Here is a 14,792-nt window from a genome sequence, read left to right as displayed (position 1 = left end):
CGTTAATATGAATCATGTTTTAGAGGTAGAATTGGAATTTTGAGAGGAGTTGCATAGATCATCTGTTTTTATACAATATCTCGTGGGATACATTATATAATTTACTTATACATGATTGTGCAATCTCTTTGTCCATTAAGATTTTTTTTCTTCTTTCAAGTTCTCTTTATTTCTTTTGAAGTTTCCAATTATAGGATACTTATCCAAATTCAACTGCTCTTTCATAAGTTCTTTCAGTTGCATTTAAAATGTACAAAATTATTTTGATTTTTAAATACTAGTTTCAGACAAAGTCATTCATCAAAACAGAGGACAAAACATATTTTGTGATCCTTCTCATACTTTTCATTCTCTGTCCATCCTTTTTTCTATAATGAATAAAATCTGTCTTCATTTGTTTGCCATCTATTTTCATTTATGGACCACACTGATAAATGTAAGTTAAGCCATGATGTCGGTCAGACAGTTTCAAATCACTTACTTGTGTCATTAGCCTTAAAATTTTTACTGAAGGTGAATTGGAAAATACCAAATTATTTTTAGAAATTAGCCTTTTTGCACATTTTTGTAATGAAGACAGTGGAAGATTTTTACAAAGATATTCTCCAAGTTATTAAATTACCTACTGAACATATGAATTTGCAGATCATTTGATTCAGGGATTATGATTAACATTATTATTGATACTAAATTGCAAATAATTTTTTCAACTTAACCCAAACAGTGTTAAAATTCATTATTCCATTGTAACTACCATTACTTTAAAACAATAAAAATTACCTTTCTATTATATTTTATTCTTTATCCTGATAGAAATTGCCTTTTTTTTTAATAATTTAGTGTTGTTGTTGTCGTGTCTATGCATACAGTGCTAATGCAAATGATTAGGGTCCTCCAAAAGCCTTGGTGACAAGATCAATAATTTAGTCAAAACCTTAATTTTAAAAGATATAAATATTTATATAAACTTTGTAGGTTTTAAGGATCTTTTTACACGATACTCCAAAAATATTCATCAATCACTTGCTATTTATCCACTCATCATTTGAATTAGTTAAATCAATATCAGTGTAGAATTTTTTAAGGTGGAGAAAATGTCTTTCATTCTGTTAATGGTTTGGTCAACTAATATACATTAGTATATTACAATAATGTATCCTTGTGTAGCAAATCACTTTTATTTCATGAATAGTTATTGTAAAATCAAAATGAGAAGATATTAAGCTTCCATAAACTGAGGTAAAGAAAAATTAATAAAATAATTAATACATTAAATAAAATGGCACAAATTAAAATAATAATTTCACTAAGCAAAGGACTGATGATATAATTTAAATGTAAAGAAAGTTTGCAAAGTGCTGAATTGTCATAAGAGAAACAATACCCAGTTCAATATAGCTTTTTCCATTAAAGAAATAAATGCTATTTTTATTAGTTTAAAAGTATTTTATTAATTAATTAGTACCTTTATAATCCTTTGTCCTCGCATAGTGTCTTCTTAATTATTTTGTTATCACAATATATCAAATTTCAGAAGAAAATGAATAATTAAAACCACTCCTGGTGAATGAAGTGAAGCAATTTATCACAGAGATTTAATAAATAGCAGATTCATTTTTTTTTTTTAATTCAGAGAAGTTCTTGTGGCATTTTTAAAAAAAAAATCCTTTTTGTTTTTGTGAGTATAAATGTGTGCTATTATGATTTTAAAATGCTTGTACATTAAAATCTTTCAGGGGAGAGAGGGGAAAGGATCAGCTATAGAATCAAATTAATATTCATTAAAGTAAAAAATAAATTATTAAATATATAAATATTCAAAACAACAACACATCAAAAATAACCATTTTTTAATGTTTCAATATCATCATAAATAGGTTCAATATTATCATTCCAAATTTTCACAGACACCTCATTTAAAGCATCAATATGAAAATAATGAAGCGATGAAGTATTGAATACATCTAAAAATTTAAAATTATTTACAATTTTAGCTTCTGTTACAAATTTAGATGCATAATTTATATAAACAGCTTCCAGTTCAAAAAAATTTTCTGTCCACCCATCAAAATAACCTTGAAGACTATTTCCAATTATAATTAACTTCGAAAGGCTATCTTTACCCCAGTTGGCCCACAAAAGATTGTTATACAAGACAATACTGCAATGAGGCATGAAAAAAATAGTTCTGTTGAGTACAGTTCGCTTTCCTTCTTCATTTTCCTTTAAAACAGTCAGACCAAAATTTTTTAAAACCCTTTTTTCCTCATAAGAAAACATTGGATCAAAAATACAAATGTTTCTTGGCAATAAAATTTTTTTTAAATTGATTAAAAATGCAAGCTGATATCTTGCTGCTAAACATGATGCAAAATTTCCAAGTCCATAACAAACAATATCAAGCATTTTATTATTATTCATTGATAAGGTTTCAACATTCTGGATGAAATTCTCATGACTGTCAGATTCTACATTACGATCTAAATTTTTCAGAGCACACAGCATGTTTTCTTTAAAATTCATAAAAAAATTTGAATTTCTAACATCTTCTACCATAGATTCAAACTTCTTCTCATCAAACACTCCATTCGTAGTTTCTAGTTGTTGACACTGAGCTTGCAATTCTGGTGGAATTACACATTTGATGCTTTTCTTGCCTTTGTATTCAACAGTTATGAATCCATCTTCATCAACAAATTTATTTGAATCCATTATTGAATATATTTATAGCCAGATTATATCTAAGTTAGTTTTTTTTTTAAAATCAAACCTATAAAAGAAAAAAGTAGGTTTTAAAAATACGTAAGTACAGGCATTTTTCTATTAATTAATATTGAAATACTCTACAGTAATAGCAGATAGTAAGACATGCAATTTTTTTTTATCAAATTTGTGACATTTAATTGATAAATTATTAAACAAAAAGTGACATTTCATAATAACATTCATAGTTAGTGATTACTACCACCAACCCATTAGCAAAAAGTATCAAAAATTATACTTTGTAAAAAGGTTAAGATGATATTCATGCATATAGAATTAAATAAGTTACTTTAACCCAATATAAGTTTCATGTTTGGTCATTTATTAGAAATAATTATAATATGTCTACTAAAAAAAAGATATTCTTCTTAAAAGCACTATTTTATTAGTAGTATTATTTTAACCCTCTGGCTCCATAATTCTTTAAAATTATTATTTAGATGCTATGTTTGCAAATAAGTTCAGATACTTTTCAAAGAAAGTGAACTGATACTATATGTTATACAATAATAATGTAACAAAATAAAAATTTGTAATCATAAAAATAAACACTCTAAACTGCAAAAAATGTGTGATGCAACAGAAAATGCAATGATTGCCAACCCAGAGAAATTGCAGGACATGCAGCTGGGGGGTTAATCCTTAATTTCTGTTATTAAATACTTAAAAATTAATTTGAAGATATTTTATTTCCACAATTTTACATTTCCCAGATACTTCAAAAATTATTCTCATTGCAAATATAGCAGGAAATAAATTCAACTCATGGAATATCTCATACATATAACAATACAATATAAAATTTAAAATGAAGTATAAAAACAGAAAAATATATAATACATATTATAAATACAATATAACAACATATTGCAAATATATATATATATCAACAAACAGTGAAAAAAATGATAATTTATTATTTATCACACCCTAAGTAACAGTTTCCAGGTTTGGCGAGAGATGACTGAAGATAAAACTGCTAAACCTCCAGTGCTTCAAGTTCTACGAATTATTTAAAAGGAGAGCAAAGTGCAACTCATTTCAAAGAGAAAGATAATATTTTCACATGACTAAGAAATTATGTTAGTACTGAAAAAAATTCAATATGGCCACATTTACAAAACTAATTCCAAAGAAATTTCATTGAAAAAATACATTCTATTCTTACTTTTATTAAAAAGAATTTCAACATTATTCTTTAAGTAATAGGGTAATTAAATAAATAAGTACTAACAATGAATAATTCCAAATAATGAAATATTTTCTGAATGCAAAACAATCAAGGATTTCATTGAACATTCATAAAACTTACATTCATGATATATATTCAGCTCTGTGCATGGAAGGGGAAGAGGTATACTGTAAAAAAAAAATCTGCACATGTTGCTGCATTCAAATTAAAACAATCTGGAAATGCACCACTTTCTTCTTTATGACAATGCTCACATCCACATGACAAATTTAAGCAAGATGTCCTCAGTTCACCTACCCCCTCCCCTCTGAGTCTTCTAATTTATGATTCAATAATGTAACATACATGTGGAGATCAGACAAAACATACAAAACTTTAATGATAATGTGCCAATAATCAGCATCCTTGCAATTTTTCATTGGTGTAATAGAAAATATCATCAACATTCAAATTTGGCAGATTTGACAGGATAATATTATAATAGGGTAAATATATATAATTAATAGCACAATCTAAATAGTTTCATACAAATAAATACATATTTAATTAGCAAAAAAATTAATTATTTAACGGTAATAAATACAGCAATGAATGAAATGTATCCACTGCTTATAGAATAAGAAGAAAAATTAAACCAGCAGGAATAAAATACAATTAATTGTGATATTGACTATACAGATGAAAGAGTTATAATTTTATACTGATGAATGGATACCAAAAAATTCTCTATTAAAAAACAATTTTAATATAATAAACATTTATGGAAATAAAAAGTAAAACGATGTAATACTATTCGGCAAAAAGCCAGGATTATTTTCCATGCTATAGGGGTATATGTATATATATTTGTGTGTGAGTCATTAATTATAAAAATCATGATATTTAAAACATGACAGAAACTTGCAATTTTATTAATTCACTTCACCATAAACAATTTTATCGATATTTAGCATTTAAAATATTACTATTCTGAATAATACTAACCATTAAAAAAATCCACAGAAGGAATGAAGTTGTGTTCTCCGGCGTATGCTCGAGAAGCGTTGTTCTAAGCTTTTGCTGCTTTAACAATAATGAAAGTTTAGGAATGTCACAAACGTGGACATTCCTAAACGCACGTGGAAATATTAACAAGGACGTGAATTCACTTCATCCCATTAATTGTTTGGCCATTGTTACGTCATACATTGATGTCAAGAATATGATATTAATAGAGATGCATAATCGACGATTTTTTGAATAACAAATAATTTTGCTATTGTTATTTTTAAATATTTGTTCCAAATATCTGTTATTTCAATCATATTATTAATTAAAAATTATTACTTAATATTAAATATAAAATGTATTAATTGTAATTAATACTTAATTTACTAATTTAAGTAACGTATGATTGAATCAATTTATCTATTTCAGCTTACTTTTTAAATTTGATTTTTTTTCAAAACTATTTATTTAATTTCTTTATTGGAGTGAACCATTTTCTGAAAAATTTGAATTAAATATATATGTCATTTTTTTAAAATTATTTAATTTAGTTCTATATTCTACCAACAGATGGCGCCAGCAGTAAACGGAAAGAATGCAAAGTCAAATCACAAGCAATTAAAAAGGATTTGTATGGAATAGTGCATCATCAAATGCGAATATCGGAAAATCAAGGTTACTCTCATGAAGCGGCGACTTCACACTTTCCAGTGAAGTCACCGCTCCGATAAATTTCAGTGATATGCAATTCAATGATACGATAATTCCAATAACCGGTCCGTTCACTTTTCAATCCATTCACAGATTTCTCTTTTCCTGTTTTGTTCGAGAGTTTCCATCGGACAGATTGTATCGATTGTTACTTTCCAGTGAAGTCACCACTCCGGTAAATTTCAGTGATATCGTATCGATTGTTACTTACTATCGTGATCCAAAACCTGTAATCGAAATATTACCAGTAAGATCGTATCAAGGATTTGAATCACACCCCTCTTTGAAAAGTATTGATCACTGGTATTTGTGACTTTTTGATATTGGTTAGAACCACTGTTAATAGATAAGCTTTCTCTTCTCAATACTTTCTCTGTTGAAGAAAGAAGTAGTGTTCACAAGTTCGTTTCAGTCAGAATGGAAAATTTTCTTCGGATCCTGATTCGGCATAAACCCTTTAAAATAAAATAAAAAATTGTCTTTCCTTGAAACTTGTGGTTTTAAAAAAAGAGAAAAAATGTTGCATTACATGATGAAAAAGAATACAAGCAGTATAAACTGTTAATATATATATATTATTACAAAGTGATAAAAACGTATTTCTGACATGCCGACCTTGGCGACAAAAGGAATCTTCTAGAAGACTCCAGATGGTCCCAACATTATATAACCGAGACCAGTTTTTCCTTGAAACTTGGAGAAAGTTCTTTAACTTTCCCAAGATTACGTCACTTCCTGTAAGTGACATCACTTCCTGTGGGAAGACTATAAAAAAAGCAAGCACTTAAGACCGGGGAATATTAGAGGATTAGACTGCAAGCAAACTGCTGAACTAGCGATTAAATGCGCTGCTTTATTACGATTGATTGACGGTATTTGTAGTAGAAAATATTTTGTAACATTTGGTGTCAGAAGTGGGATTAGTTGGATTTTCTTGTGTATGCCTTGAACCAGAGGAATGGATGAAAAATTCGCAAAGCTATTTACCATGATGGCAGAAATGAAAGCTGGACAGGACGAAATGAGGAAAGGCCAAAAGGAATTGAAGGATCAGATTCAAATGCATGTCGAGAGTCAAGTCAAGGGAATTAAGGATCACGTTAATAGTTGCATGGAGAAGATAGAAGAAGACGTCCAGAGTGTCGAGAGGGAGATTGGAGAAGTGAGGGACAAGGCTGGAACTAATATCGAAGTAGTTCAGGAGAGGATCGGCAATCTCGAGAAGAAACTTAGTGAACTCGAGGACAGACCAAACAACTTCCTACCAAGTCCAGAATTCTCGTATACCAGACCGACAGTCAAACCATTGACATTTGATGGACAGACATCATGGACTGTTTTTAAAACCCAATTTGATGTTGTCATGTCTACAAACGGATGGACAGATGCTGTAAAAGCCAGCCAACTTGTAGCGTCTCTCCGAGGATCAGCGGCGGAGGTTCTTCAAGGAATTAAAGCTGAAAAGCTGATGGACCTAATGACAATTGAAAAAGCTCTGGAATCCAGATTTGGGGACATCCATCTAACCCAATTTTACAGAACAGAGCTGAAGACAAGACGACAGAAGGCAGGAGAAAACCTTCAAGTTTTGGCCGCGGATGTGGAGCGATTAATGAGCCTGGCTTACGCCGAATGCCCTCGGGATGTTCGGGAAAGCCTAGCAGTGCAGTATTTCGTCGATGCCATCAGAGACGAAGGCACACAGCTTGCAACGAGGCTAATGGATGAAAAAGATCTAAAATCAGCTCTAGCTTATAGCATGAAGTATGAGGCTGCAAAAACTGTTTCCCGGAGTCCCAGACATGTCAGACCGATTGAGATTCAGAATGATGCCGGCAGGAAAAGTTATGACAAATTTGAGTCACTCTGCAGAATGCTGGAAAAATTAGTGAACAGTCGTTATGGTGAAAAGAATAACATCCCTCGCCGAAAACCGAATGTGACTTAGTGGAGATGCAACAAGAAGGGGCATTTACAGAGAGTGCTCGGTGGTTGTTTCCAATCAGGGAAACTAACTCATGGCCGTCTTGCGGGGCGAAGACTGCCTTTTCTGAATGAAGCCCCTGAAGAAGGACCGAGAGTTTCCGCTCTTAGTGGAAATAAAAATTGACTTTACTTAGAAGGACTTATTTGCGGCATCCAATGTATGATGTTGGTAGATACGGGAGCAAATGTCACACTTTTAAGAACAGACTTGGCCCAGAAATCAAAAGAACAATTTTATTACACGGCTCCTAATATTTCTTTAAAGACTGATACAGGTGAAAATGCGAAAATACATGGTAAATTAGATGCATCCATTGAATTGGGATCAAGAAAATTTCATCATAAGATCTACATAGCTGACATCACCGATCCTTGTATTAACTTTACTGTAGACCTTAAGAGAAACGAGATACGGACAGTAGGGGAAGAAATTCCCCTGTTTTCAGCCGATGTACAGAATTCAAAGTCATGTTATGTATTGGCCAAGGAGAGAACTTTAATACCGCCAAGATCTGAATGTCTTATCCAGGGGGTTCCTGAAGTTTCTACACAGTTCAGATACGCCGTAACGGACTTTCCTAGTCAAGTTTCCCAAAAGGGTGTGCTTGTGGCGGCCTCACTGATTGATTTAAAAACGGAAGCCATCCCCGTTCGAGTATTGAATCTGAACAATAAACCAAAGATCGTGAACAACGGAACTGTTATTGCGTCGTGTGACCCGGTGGTGGATATCGTCGCTCGTCCTCAAGAGTTTTCTGGAGCACATCCTCCGATAATTTTGGAGAATCTTGAAGGATTGATGAACAGCAACAGAGATATGTAAGAAAATTACTTAATGAATTTCAAAGCTTGTTTTCGACCTGTGAATCTGATGTTGGCCGGTGTAAATCATAGAATCGATACCGGTGACCATCCACCAACTAAACAACACTCCAGACGATTGCCCCTTGCAAAGAAGGAAGAAACAGAGAAACTAATTAAAGAAATGGTTGACAACGAAATAATTGAGGAAACGTCTAGCCCTTGGGCTTCACCTATTGTTCTTGTCAAAAAGAAAGATGGATCGACAAGATTCTGCGTAGACTACAGGAAATTGAACGAAATTACTAAAAAAGACAGTTATCCTCTACCGCGAATAGACGATACCCTGGATGCTTTGAACGGAAATCAATGGTTCACGACGCTGGATTTGAAAAGTGGATACTAGCAGTTAGAGATCCGACATGAAGATAGAGAAAAGACAGCTTTCACCACAAGACAAGGCCTTTGGCAATTCAAGGTAATGCCTTTCTGACTTTGTAATGCTCCTGCAACATTCGAAAGACTAATGGAGACAGTATTACGTGGACTATCGTCTGAAGCCTGTTTAGTGTATTTAAATGACATCATAGTAGTAGGACGGACATTTGAAGAGCATTTGAATAATCGGAAAGTATTCCAGAGACTACAGAAAGCCAACCTTAAGTTAAGTCCTAAGAAATGCTGATTCTTCCAAAAGCAGGTAGTTTACCTCGGACATGTTATTTCAGCAGAGAGAGTTAAAACCGATCCAGAGAAAATTACGGCAGTAGTCGATTGGACCCAGAAGATTGGAAATGAAGAACGCGTCATCGCTTACTTCAGCAAGAGCTTGGGAAAGTCAGAAAGAAATTATTGTGTCACACGTAAAGAATTACTAGCCATTGTAAAGTCTGTAGAGCATTTCCATCACTATCTCTATGGACGGAAATTTCTTCTCCGGACTGATCATGCTTCCTTGAGATGGCTTTTAAATTTTAAAGAACACGAAGGTCAGATAGCTCGCTAGATTCAAAGACTTTAGGAGTATGAATTCGAGATACAGCATCGCAAAGGGATCTCTCACGGAAACGCAGATGTCCTCTCTCGAAGACCCTGTAGGGAAAGCTGCAAACATTGCACGAATGCGGAAAAAAGTTAGGAATGGAAACGGATATTTCCGTGAAAGTTTTAACAAAAACAACGGTGGATCCCTGGTCTTCAAGTGAGATACAAAAAGCACAGTTGGAAGATCCCGCTATTAAGCCAATTTTGAAGAAGAAACTAAATTCGGCGGATCGACCATCTTGGCAAGAAATCGTTCCGGAAAGTCCGGCAACGAAACGATACTGGGCACTTTGGGACTAATTATATCTGAAAGACGGTGTTGTATACCGCAAATGGGAGAGGGATGATGGAACCACCTGCCGATGGCAATTAATTCTCCCAAAGAGTAGAATTCCAGAAGCTCTGCGAGAGACTCGTGACAGCCCAAGTGGAGGGCATTTTGGAATCATGAAAACCTTGAGTAAAACAAGGGAACGATTTTATTGGGATCGACTACGCGCAGACGTTGAAAAATGGCGCAGGGAATGCCATGCTTGCGGTGCCCGAAAAGGACCTAAAACAAGGACGAAGGGTCGTTTACAACGGTATAATATGGGAGCACCATTTGAAAGAATTGCTTTGGACATCCTAGGACCTTTTTCTGTGACAACAAAGGGTAATGCCGGCGTCCTGGCATAGGGGTAGCGCATCTTCCCCGTGATCCGGACGTCCTGGGTTCGAGTCCCGGTTTGGGCATGGTTGTTCTTCCGTTGTTCTATCTGTGAGATGTGTGAATGTGCCCTCCTGTAAAAAGGAGTTGTGCAAGCGAATGAGTGATGCGTGAGTAGCAAAGTCGTACTCTTGGCCCTAGTTGGCGCCACTATGAAAAACAAGAGGCGCTCCCCCACCGGCTTAAAATCGCTGATAACAGCGGGCTTGTCCATGGCAAGTGCCATAAGAAACAACAAACAAAGGGTAATAAGTATGTTCTGGTGTTAATGGACTATTTTACCAAGTGGCTCGAAGCAATTCGCATTCCAGATCAGGAGGCCTCGACTGTAGCTGGAGAATTAGTTCGAAGCTGGATCTCATGTTATGGCGTGTCCTATGATTTTGCATTCTGATCAAGGAACAAATTTTAATCCCGCGCTCTTTACTGAACTTTGTAAACTTTTGGGGATTGAGAAGACTCGCACGACAACGTTGCATCCCGAGTCCGATGGAATGGTTGAAAGGTTTAATCGAACAACTTTAAACAAGTCGTGCAGTCTTCGAAGGGGGGAGCAGTATTGCGAAGTGATAAAAACGTATCCCTGACATGCCGACCTTGGCGACAAATCTTAGCGACGAAAGGAATCTTCTAGAAGACTCCAAATGTTCCCAACATTATATCATCGAGACCAGTTTTTCCTTGAAACTTGGAGAAAGTTCTGGAACTTTCTCAAGATTACGCCACTTCCTGTAAATGACATCGCTTCCTGTGGGAAGACTATAAAAAAAAGCAAGCACTCAAGACCGGGGGATATTAGAGGATTAGACAGCAAGTAAACTGCTGAACTAGCGATTAAATGCGCTGCGTTATTACGATTGATTGACGGTATTTGTAGTAGAAAATATTTTGCAACAATATATATATATACAGTACACTCCCGATTATCCGCGGAATTGGGTGGCGCGGCCGCCGCGGATAACAAAAATCGCAGATAATCCGAAAAAAGCTAAAAACAGGTAAAGCAAAAGAGAAAACAGTCATTCCAACTTTGAAAAATCGTTTTATGTACAATAAAACGTAAAATAAACAGTAGGAAATGTTTAACTAACGCTTAATATTTTAGTATATCACTCAAAACTAACCTAAAATGCATTTTGTTAATAAAAACAGAAAAAAGCTTTGTACTTACGAGATGCATCAAGGATACACAGAAAAATTAATACATATGTACTGTTTTAATACTGTAATGTATTATGTAATTACAAAAGCATAACAGTAAAACTACACCTTTTTGAAGAAATCAGTCATTTGTGTTTGTTTCTTGCTTTGGAAGCATTTTCTATTGATCCGAGATTGCAGTTTTCGTAGCATCAGTTTCTCGTCCAACTCCGCGTCGTCTTGTTCTTCCAAATAGCTCAGCAGTCCGTCGACTTATTGCAAAGCCGCTTCGTGAGTCTTCCGCATCTGCACAGTGGACTCTTCGCCTTCACTTCGCTCTCCTTCATTCTCGGTCTCTCCCCTTGCTTTCTTCACAATTTCATCATCTGTCAAGCGTTCGAAGCCAGGTTCGTTGACGCCACACTCCAACCACTCGTTAATGTTTTCAGCATCGACGTTCTCACCACCCGGAACTGTTTTCACCATATCGGCAAGAGTTGCCGTGGGCGTGTCTACATCTACATTCTCTTCTTCACAACTCAAAGGGGTTAGGTTGTTGTTGGCTTCAACATTAGGCATGAGTTTTCTCCATGATTTTATGAGGGTTGACGGTTTCACTGATTCCCATGCAGATGCAATATCGTAGATGCTGTCCAAGATTGTGTAGTGTTTCCAAAACTCTTTCAGATCATAACCTTCTTCAATTTTGGTCATTAGCAGCTTGGTTTGGTATGTTCTCTTCATTGTTGCAATGACTCCTTGGTCCATGGGTTGGACCAGCGCAGTAACGTTTGTGGGGAGAAACTTTGCAAAAATTTGTCCATCAGAAGACTTTAGTACGCTTGTTGTTGGGTGAGAAGGTGCGTTGTCGATCAATAGCACAGCTTTTTCAAGCAGGATTTTCGACTTAAGATGTTTGAACAACACTTGAATAACAAAGATTTTTTTCGAACCATTCTTGAAAAATGTCTCGGTTCATCCATCCTTTTTTTTTTTTTTTTTTTTTTTTTGGTTAAAGTAATCAACGGGCAAATTTCTATCCTTGTGTCTTTGAAAGATCTCGGTTTTTTTTTTGACTTTCCAATGACAACAAGTCTAAGTTTATGTCCACCGGTAGCGTTACTGCAAGACTTTTTTTTAAAAAAGGTAATGAAAAGTTAATGTTTTTAAATCAATTTTTCATACCGTGTAAAATCAATTGATAAATTCATGTAGAATATTGTATTACTTGAATGATAATATAAATAATTACTATACATATTCCAACGTAATATTGAACTAGGTATTTACATTTTGGATGAATGAATGTTTCTGTTGATTTTAAATTTTATTATTTAATACTCAATATGATTTTATTTAATACTGCCCAACATACGTTAGCTTTTAGTTTATGTATTAAGAAAATATCTATTCTGTTTTTGATTTTAAGTTTTAATAAATTACTAATTTTTTTTTAATCTAAAGAATTCAACTTTTTTTTTTCTAGGCTTGTACCTGATGCTGTACCTTCAATTTTCCCTAATTTACCCTCATACTTTTGCTCAGAATCAAAAGCAAGAAGAGAAACTCCAATGAATAGGGCAACACAAAAAAAATGGGAAAACTTAAAAGTAGCTTTAAATAGCAGTCTCCAGGACATAGCAAAAAGAGAGGAGATAGAAAAATCAACACTTTTTCTGATTTAATTTTAAAATTTAAAAACTTTAAATAAAATACATGGAGTATAATTCAAAAAGCAACCAAAATAATTTTTATTTGTCTACACATTTCTCAAGCTCCTAAGGCCAGTCATTCTTTATTAATTTCTTCCAAATTAGAAGTAATTTGTAAGTTTGTATTTTAACTTTATTTAATATTATAATGATTTTCATTTGTCTGTGTTGAATTTATAATAAAGTTGGAAAACAAAATGTATTTTGTTATTATCTCTCTGTAAATAAAATGTTATGATTCAAATAGTGTGTGATTTTTTTTATTTGTGTTTTCTTTTACTGTTTCTACAGATTGAATTGAAATGAATTATAAATGCATTGAAATGTAAAATCAGATATATTAAAAGCTAGTTTATTAAATTGTATGAATTACTAATATATTAAATGAAAACAATTCTTAATATGAAAAAACAAGTTGTGAAAGTAATTCTTTTTTATCAACAGAATTAGTTGGTGTAAAATTTAAATTTTATATTAAATACATTAATATTTTGTTTGAAAGTTCATAAGTAATTTGAGAAGTAAACAATTTTATGTTAACTTATAAAATACATGTATTACCTGTCACTACAATAAAAAAAATCATCAAAAGCTTTAAAAAGTATTAGATTAATTTAATTTTAAGCTTTAAAAAATATTTCCAAGGAAAAAGCAAAACGATTTTTAGTAAAATAAAAAATCTCCATTAAAACAAGAAAAATTAACAATAATACCCCAATGTATATCTATACTTATATATAAAGCTCAATGTGTGTGTGTATTGGCGCTCTACAGAAAAGACCATTTGACCTACAGCTACCAAATTTGGTACGTGTATACCTTGGAGGTCGGGAATGTACACCTGGGGTCCCTTTCTCAAAATTTTAATTAGAATTTTAATTATTAATTAAAAACTAACTTTCCCGCCACAAAAAATCCTTTCATTTTCCCCACCGCCAAATAAGTCAGGCTTCAGTTTTATTTTGTTTTTTTCCCAACAACAATGAGGTTAGGGCTAACATTTTTCGGCCGATTATTTCAAACGATTCTGTTTATTTTCTTAACGTTTTATGCATTTAAAATTAAGCATTGTTAATTAATCGATCTTTCAGATTAATTCTAAAGTACTTTTGAATTAAAATAAAACAGATTAAAGGAAATTAAAAATTTCTAATCTACATAGCGTTACCCCAACTGGCGTAGAAAAATTCACGCATTTGCCTTACCGTAACTGGCGTTGAAAATTCACGCAGGCGCATTGTGTTCTGATTATTTACATTTCAACAGAAGCGGACTCGATTCAAATTATTTTTAAGTTAGTTGTATGCTTTTGTAATTAAATTGTATTTATGTTAGTTTAAGTTCATCGTTTTTTAAGTACTCTTTTTAACCTGTTTTCGACGATTATTTTAAACGATTCTATTTATTTGCTTAGTGTTTGATGCATTTAAAATTAAACATTGTTAATTAATATACCTGCTCAAGATGAATCTGAAAAAATTTTCTTGACAAATTCTTGAGATATTACATAAATTAAGAAAGATATTCATTAGTGCCCATAAGGTCTAAATGCTCAGTGACTCTGTTTTCAGTAATCATATTACAAAAAAAAATGCTTTGTTTCAGTAAAAAATATTATTATATTAATTGCAGATTAATCATTTCCACTTTAATTTAAAGCATAAATTCTACGGAAGCTAACAAAAAATTGGAGATACAGATTACGTTATGGCTGAAGGCTTTTATAATATTCTGAGTGAATTGAAAT

At 33.0% G+C, this 14,792-nt stretch overlaps 2 protein-coding genes across 3 annotated transcripts in view; one reads left to right on the top strand and one right to left on the bottom strand.

Annotated features, from left to right (window-relative positions):
* LOC129963054 (uncharacterized) overlaps window positions 1–13,124 on the top strand; it is a 38,871-nt gene extending 25,747 nt beyond the window's left edge. Inside the window, exon 2 of one of the 2 annotated variants that reach the window (XR_008783947.1) lies at window positions 12,820–13,124. Coding sequence is in view for 1 of the 2 variants with exons in the window: in XM_056077079.1 (XP_055933054.1) it covers window positions 6,612–7,601 (990 nt within the window). In the remaining variant the exon portion in view is untranslated. Of the gene's footprint in view, window positions 1–5,512; window positions 12,342–12,819 lie in introns of those variants that run through there. The other variant, XM_056077079.1, reaches the window with a different exon arrangement.
* On the bottom strand, window positions 1,834–5,068 carry LOC129963055 (SRR1-like protein). The gene is made up of 2 exons (XM_056077080.1): window positions 4,940–5,068; window positions 1,834–2,770 (listed from the first exon to the last, which is right to left on the bottom strand). The coding sequence occupies exon 2, from the start codon at window positions 2,710–2,712 to the stop codon at window positions 1,834–1,836; it is 879 nt and encodes a 292-aa protein (XP_055933055.1). The 5' UTR covers window positions 2,713–2,770; window positions 4,940–5,068.
* Window positions 13,125–14,792: the final 1,668 nt, after the last annotated feature.

Source organism: Argiope bruennichi, chromosome 3, assembly GCF_947563725.1.
Source record: "Argiope bruennichi chromosome 3, qqArgBrue1.1, whole genome shotgun sequence".
Taxonomy (NCBI): Eukaryota; Metazoa; Arthropoda; class Arachnida; order Araneae; family Araneidae; genus Argiope; species Argiope bruennichi.
This window is presented reverse-complemented; position numbering and strand designations above follow the sequence as displayed.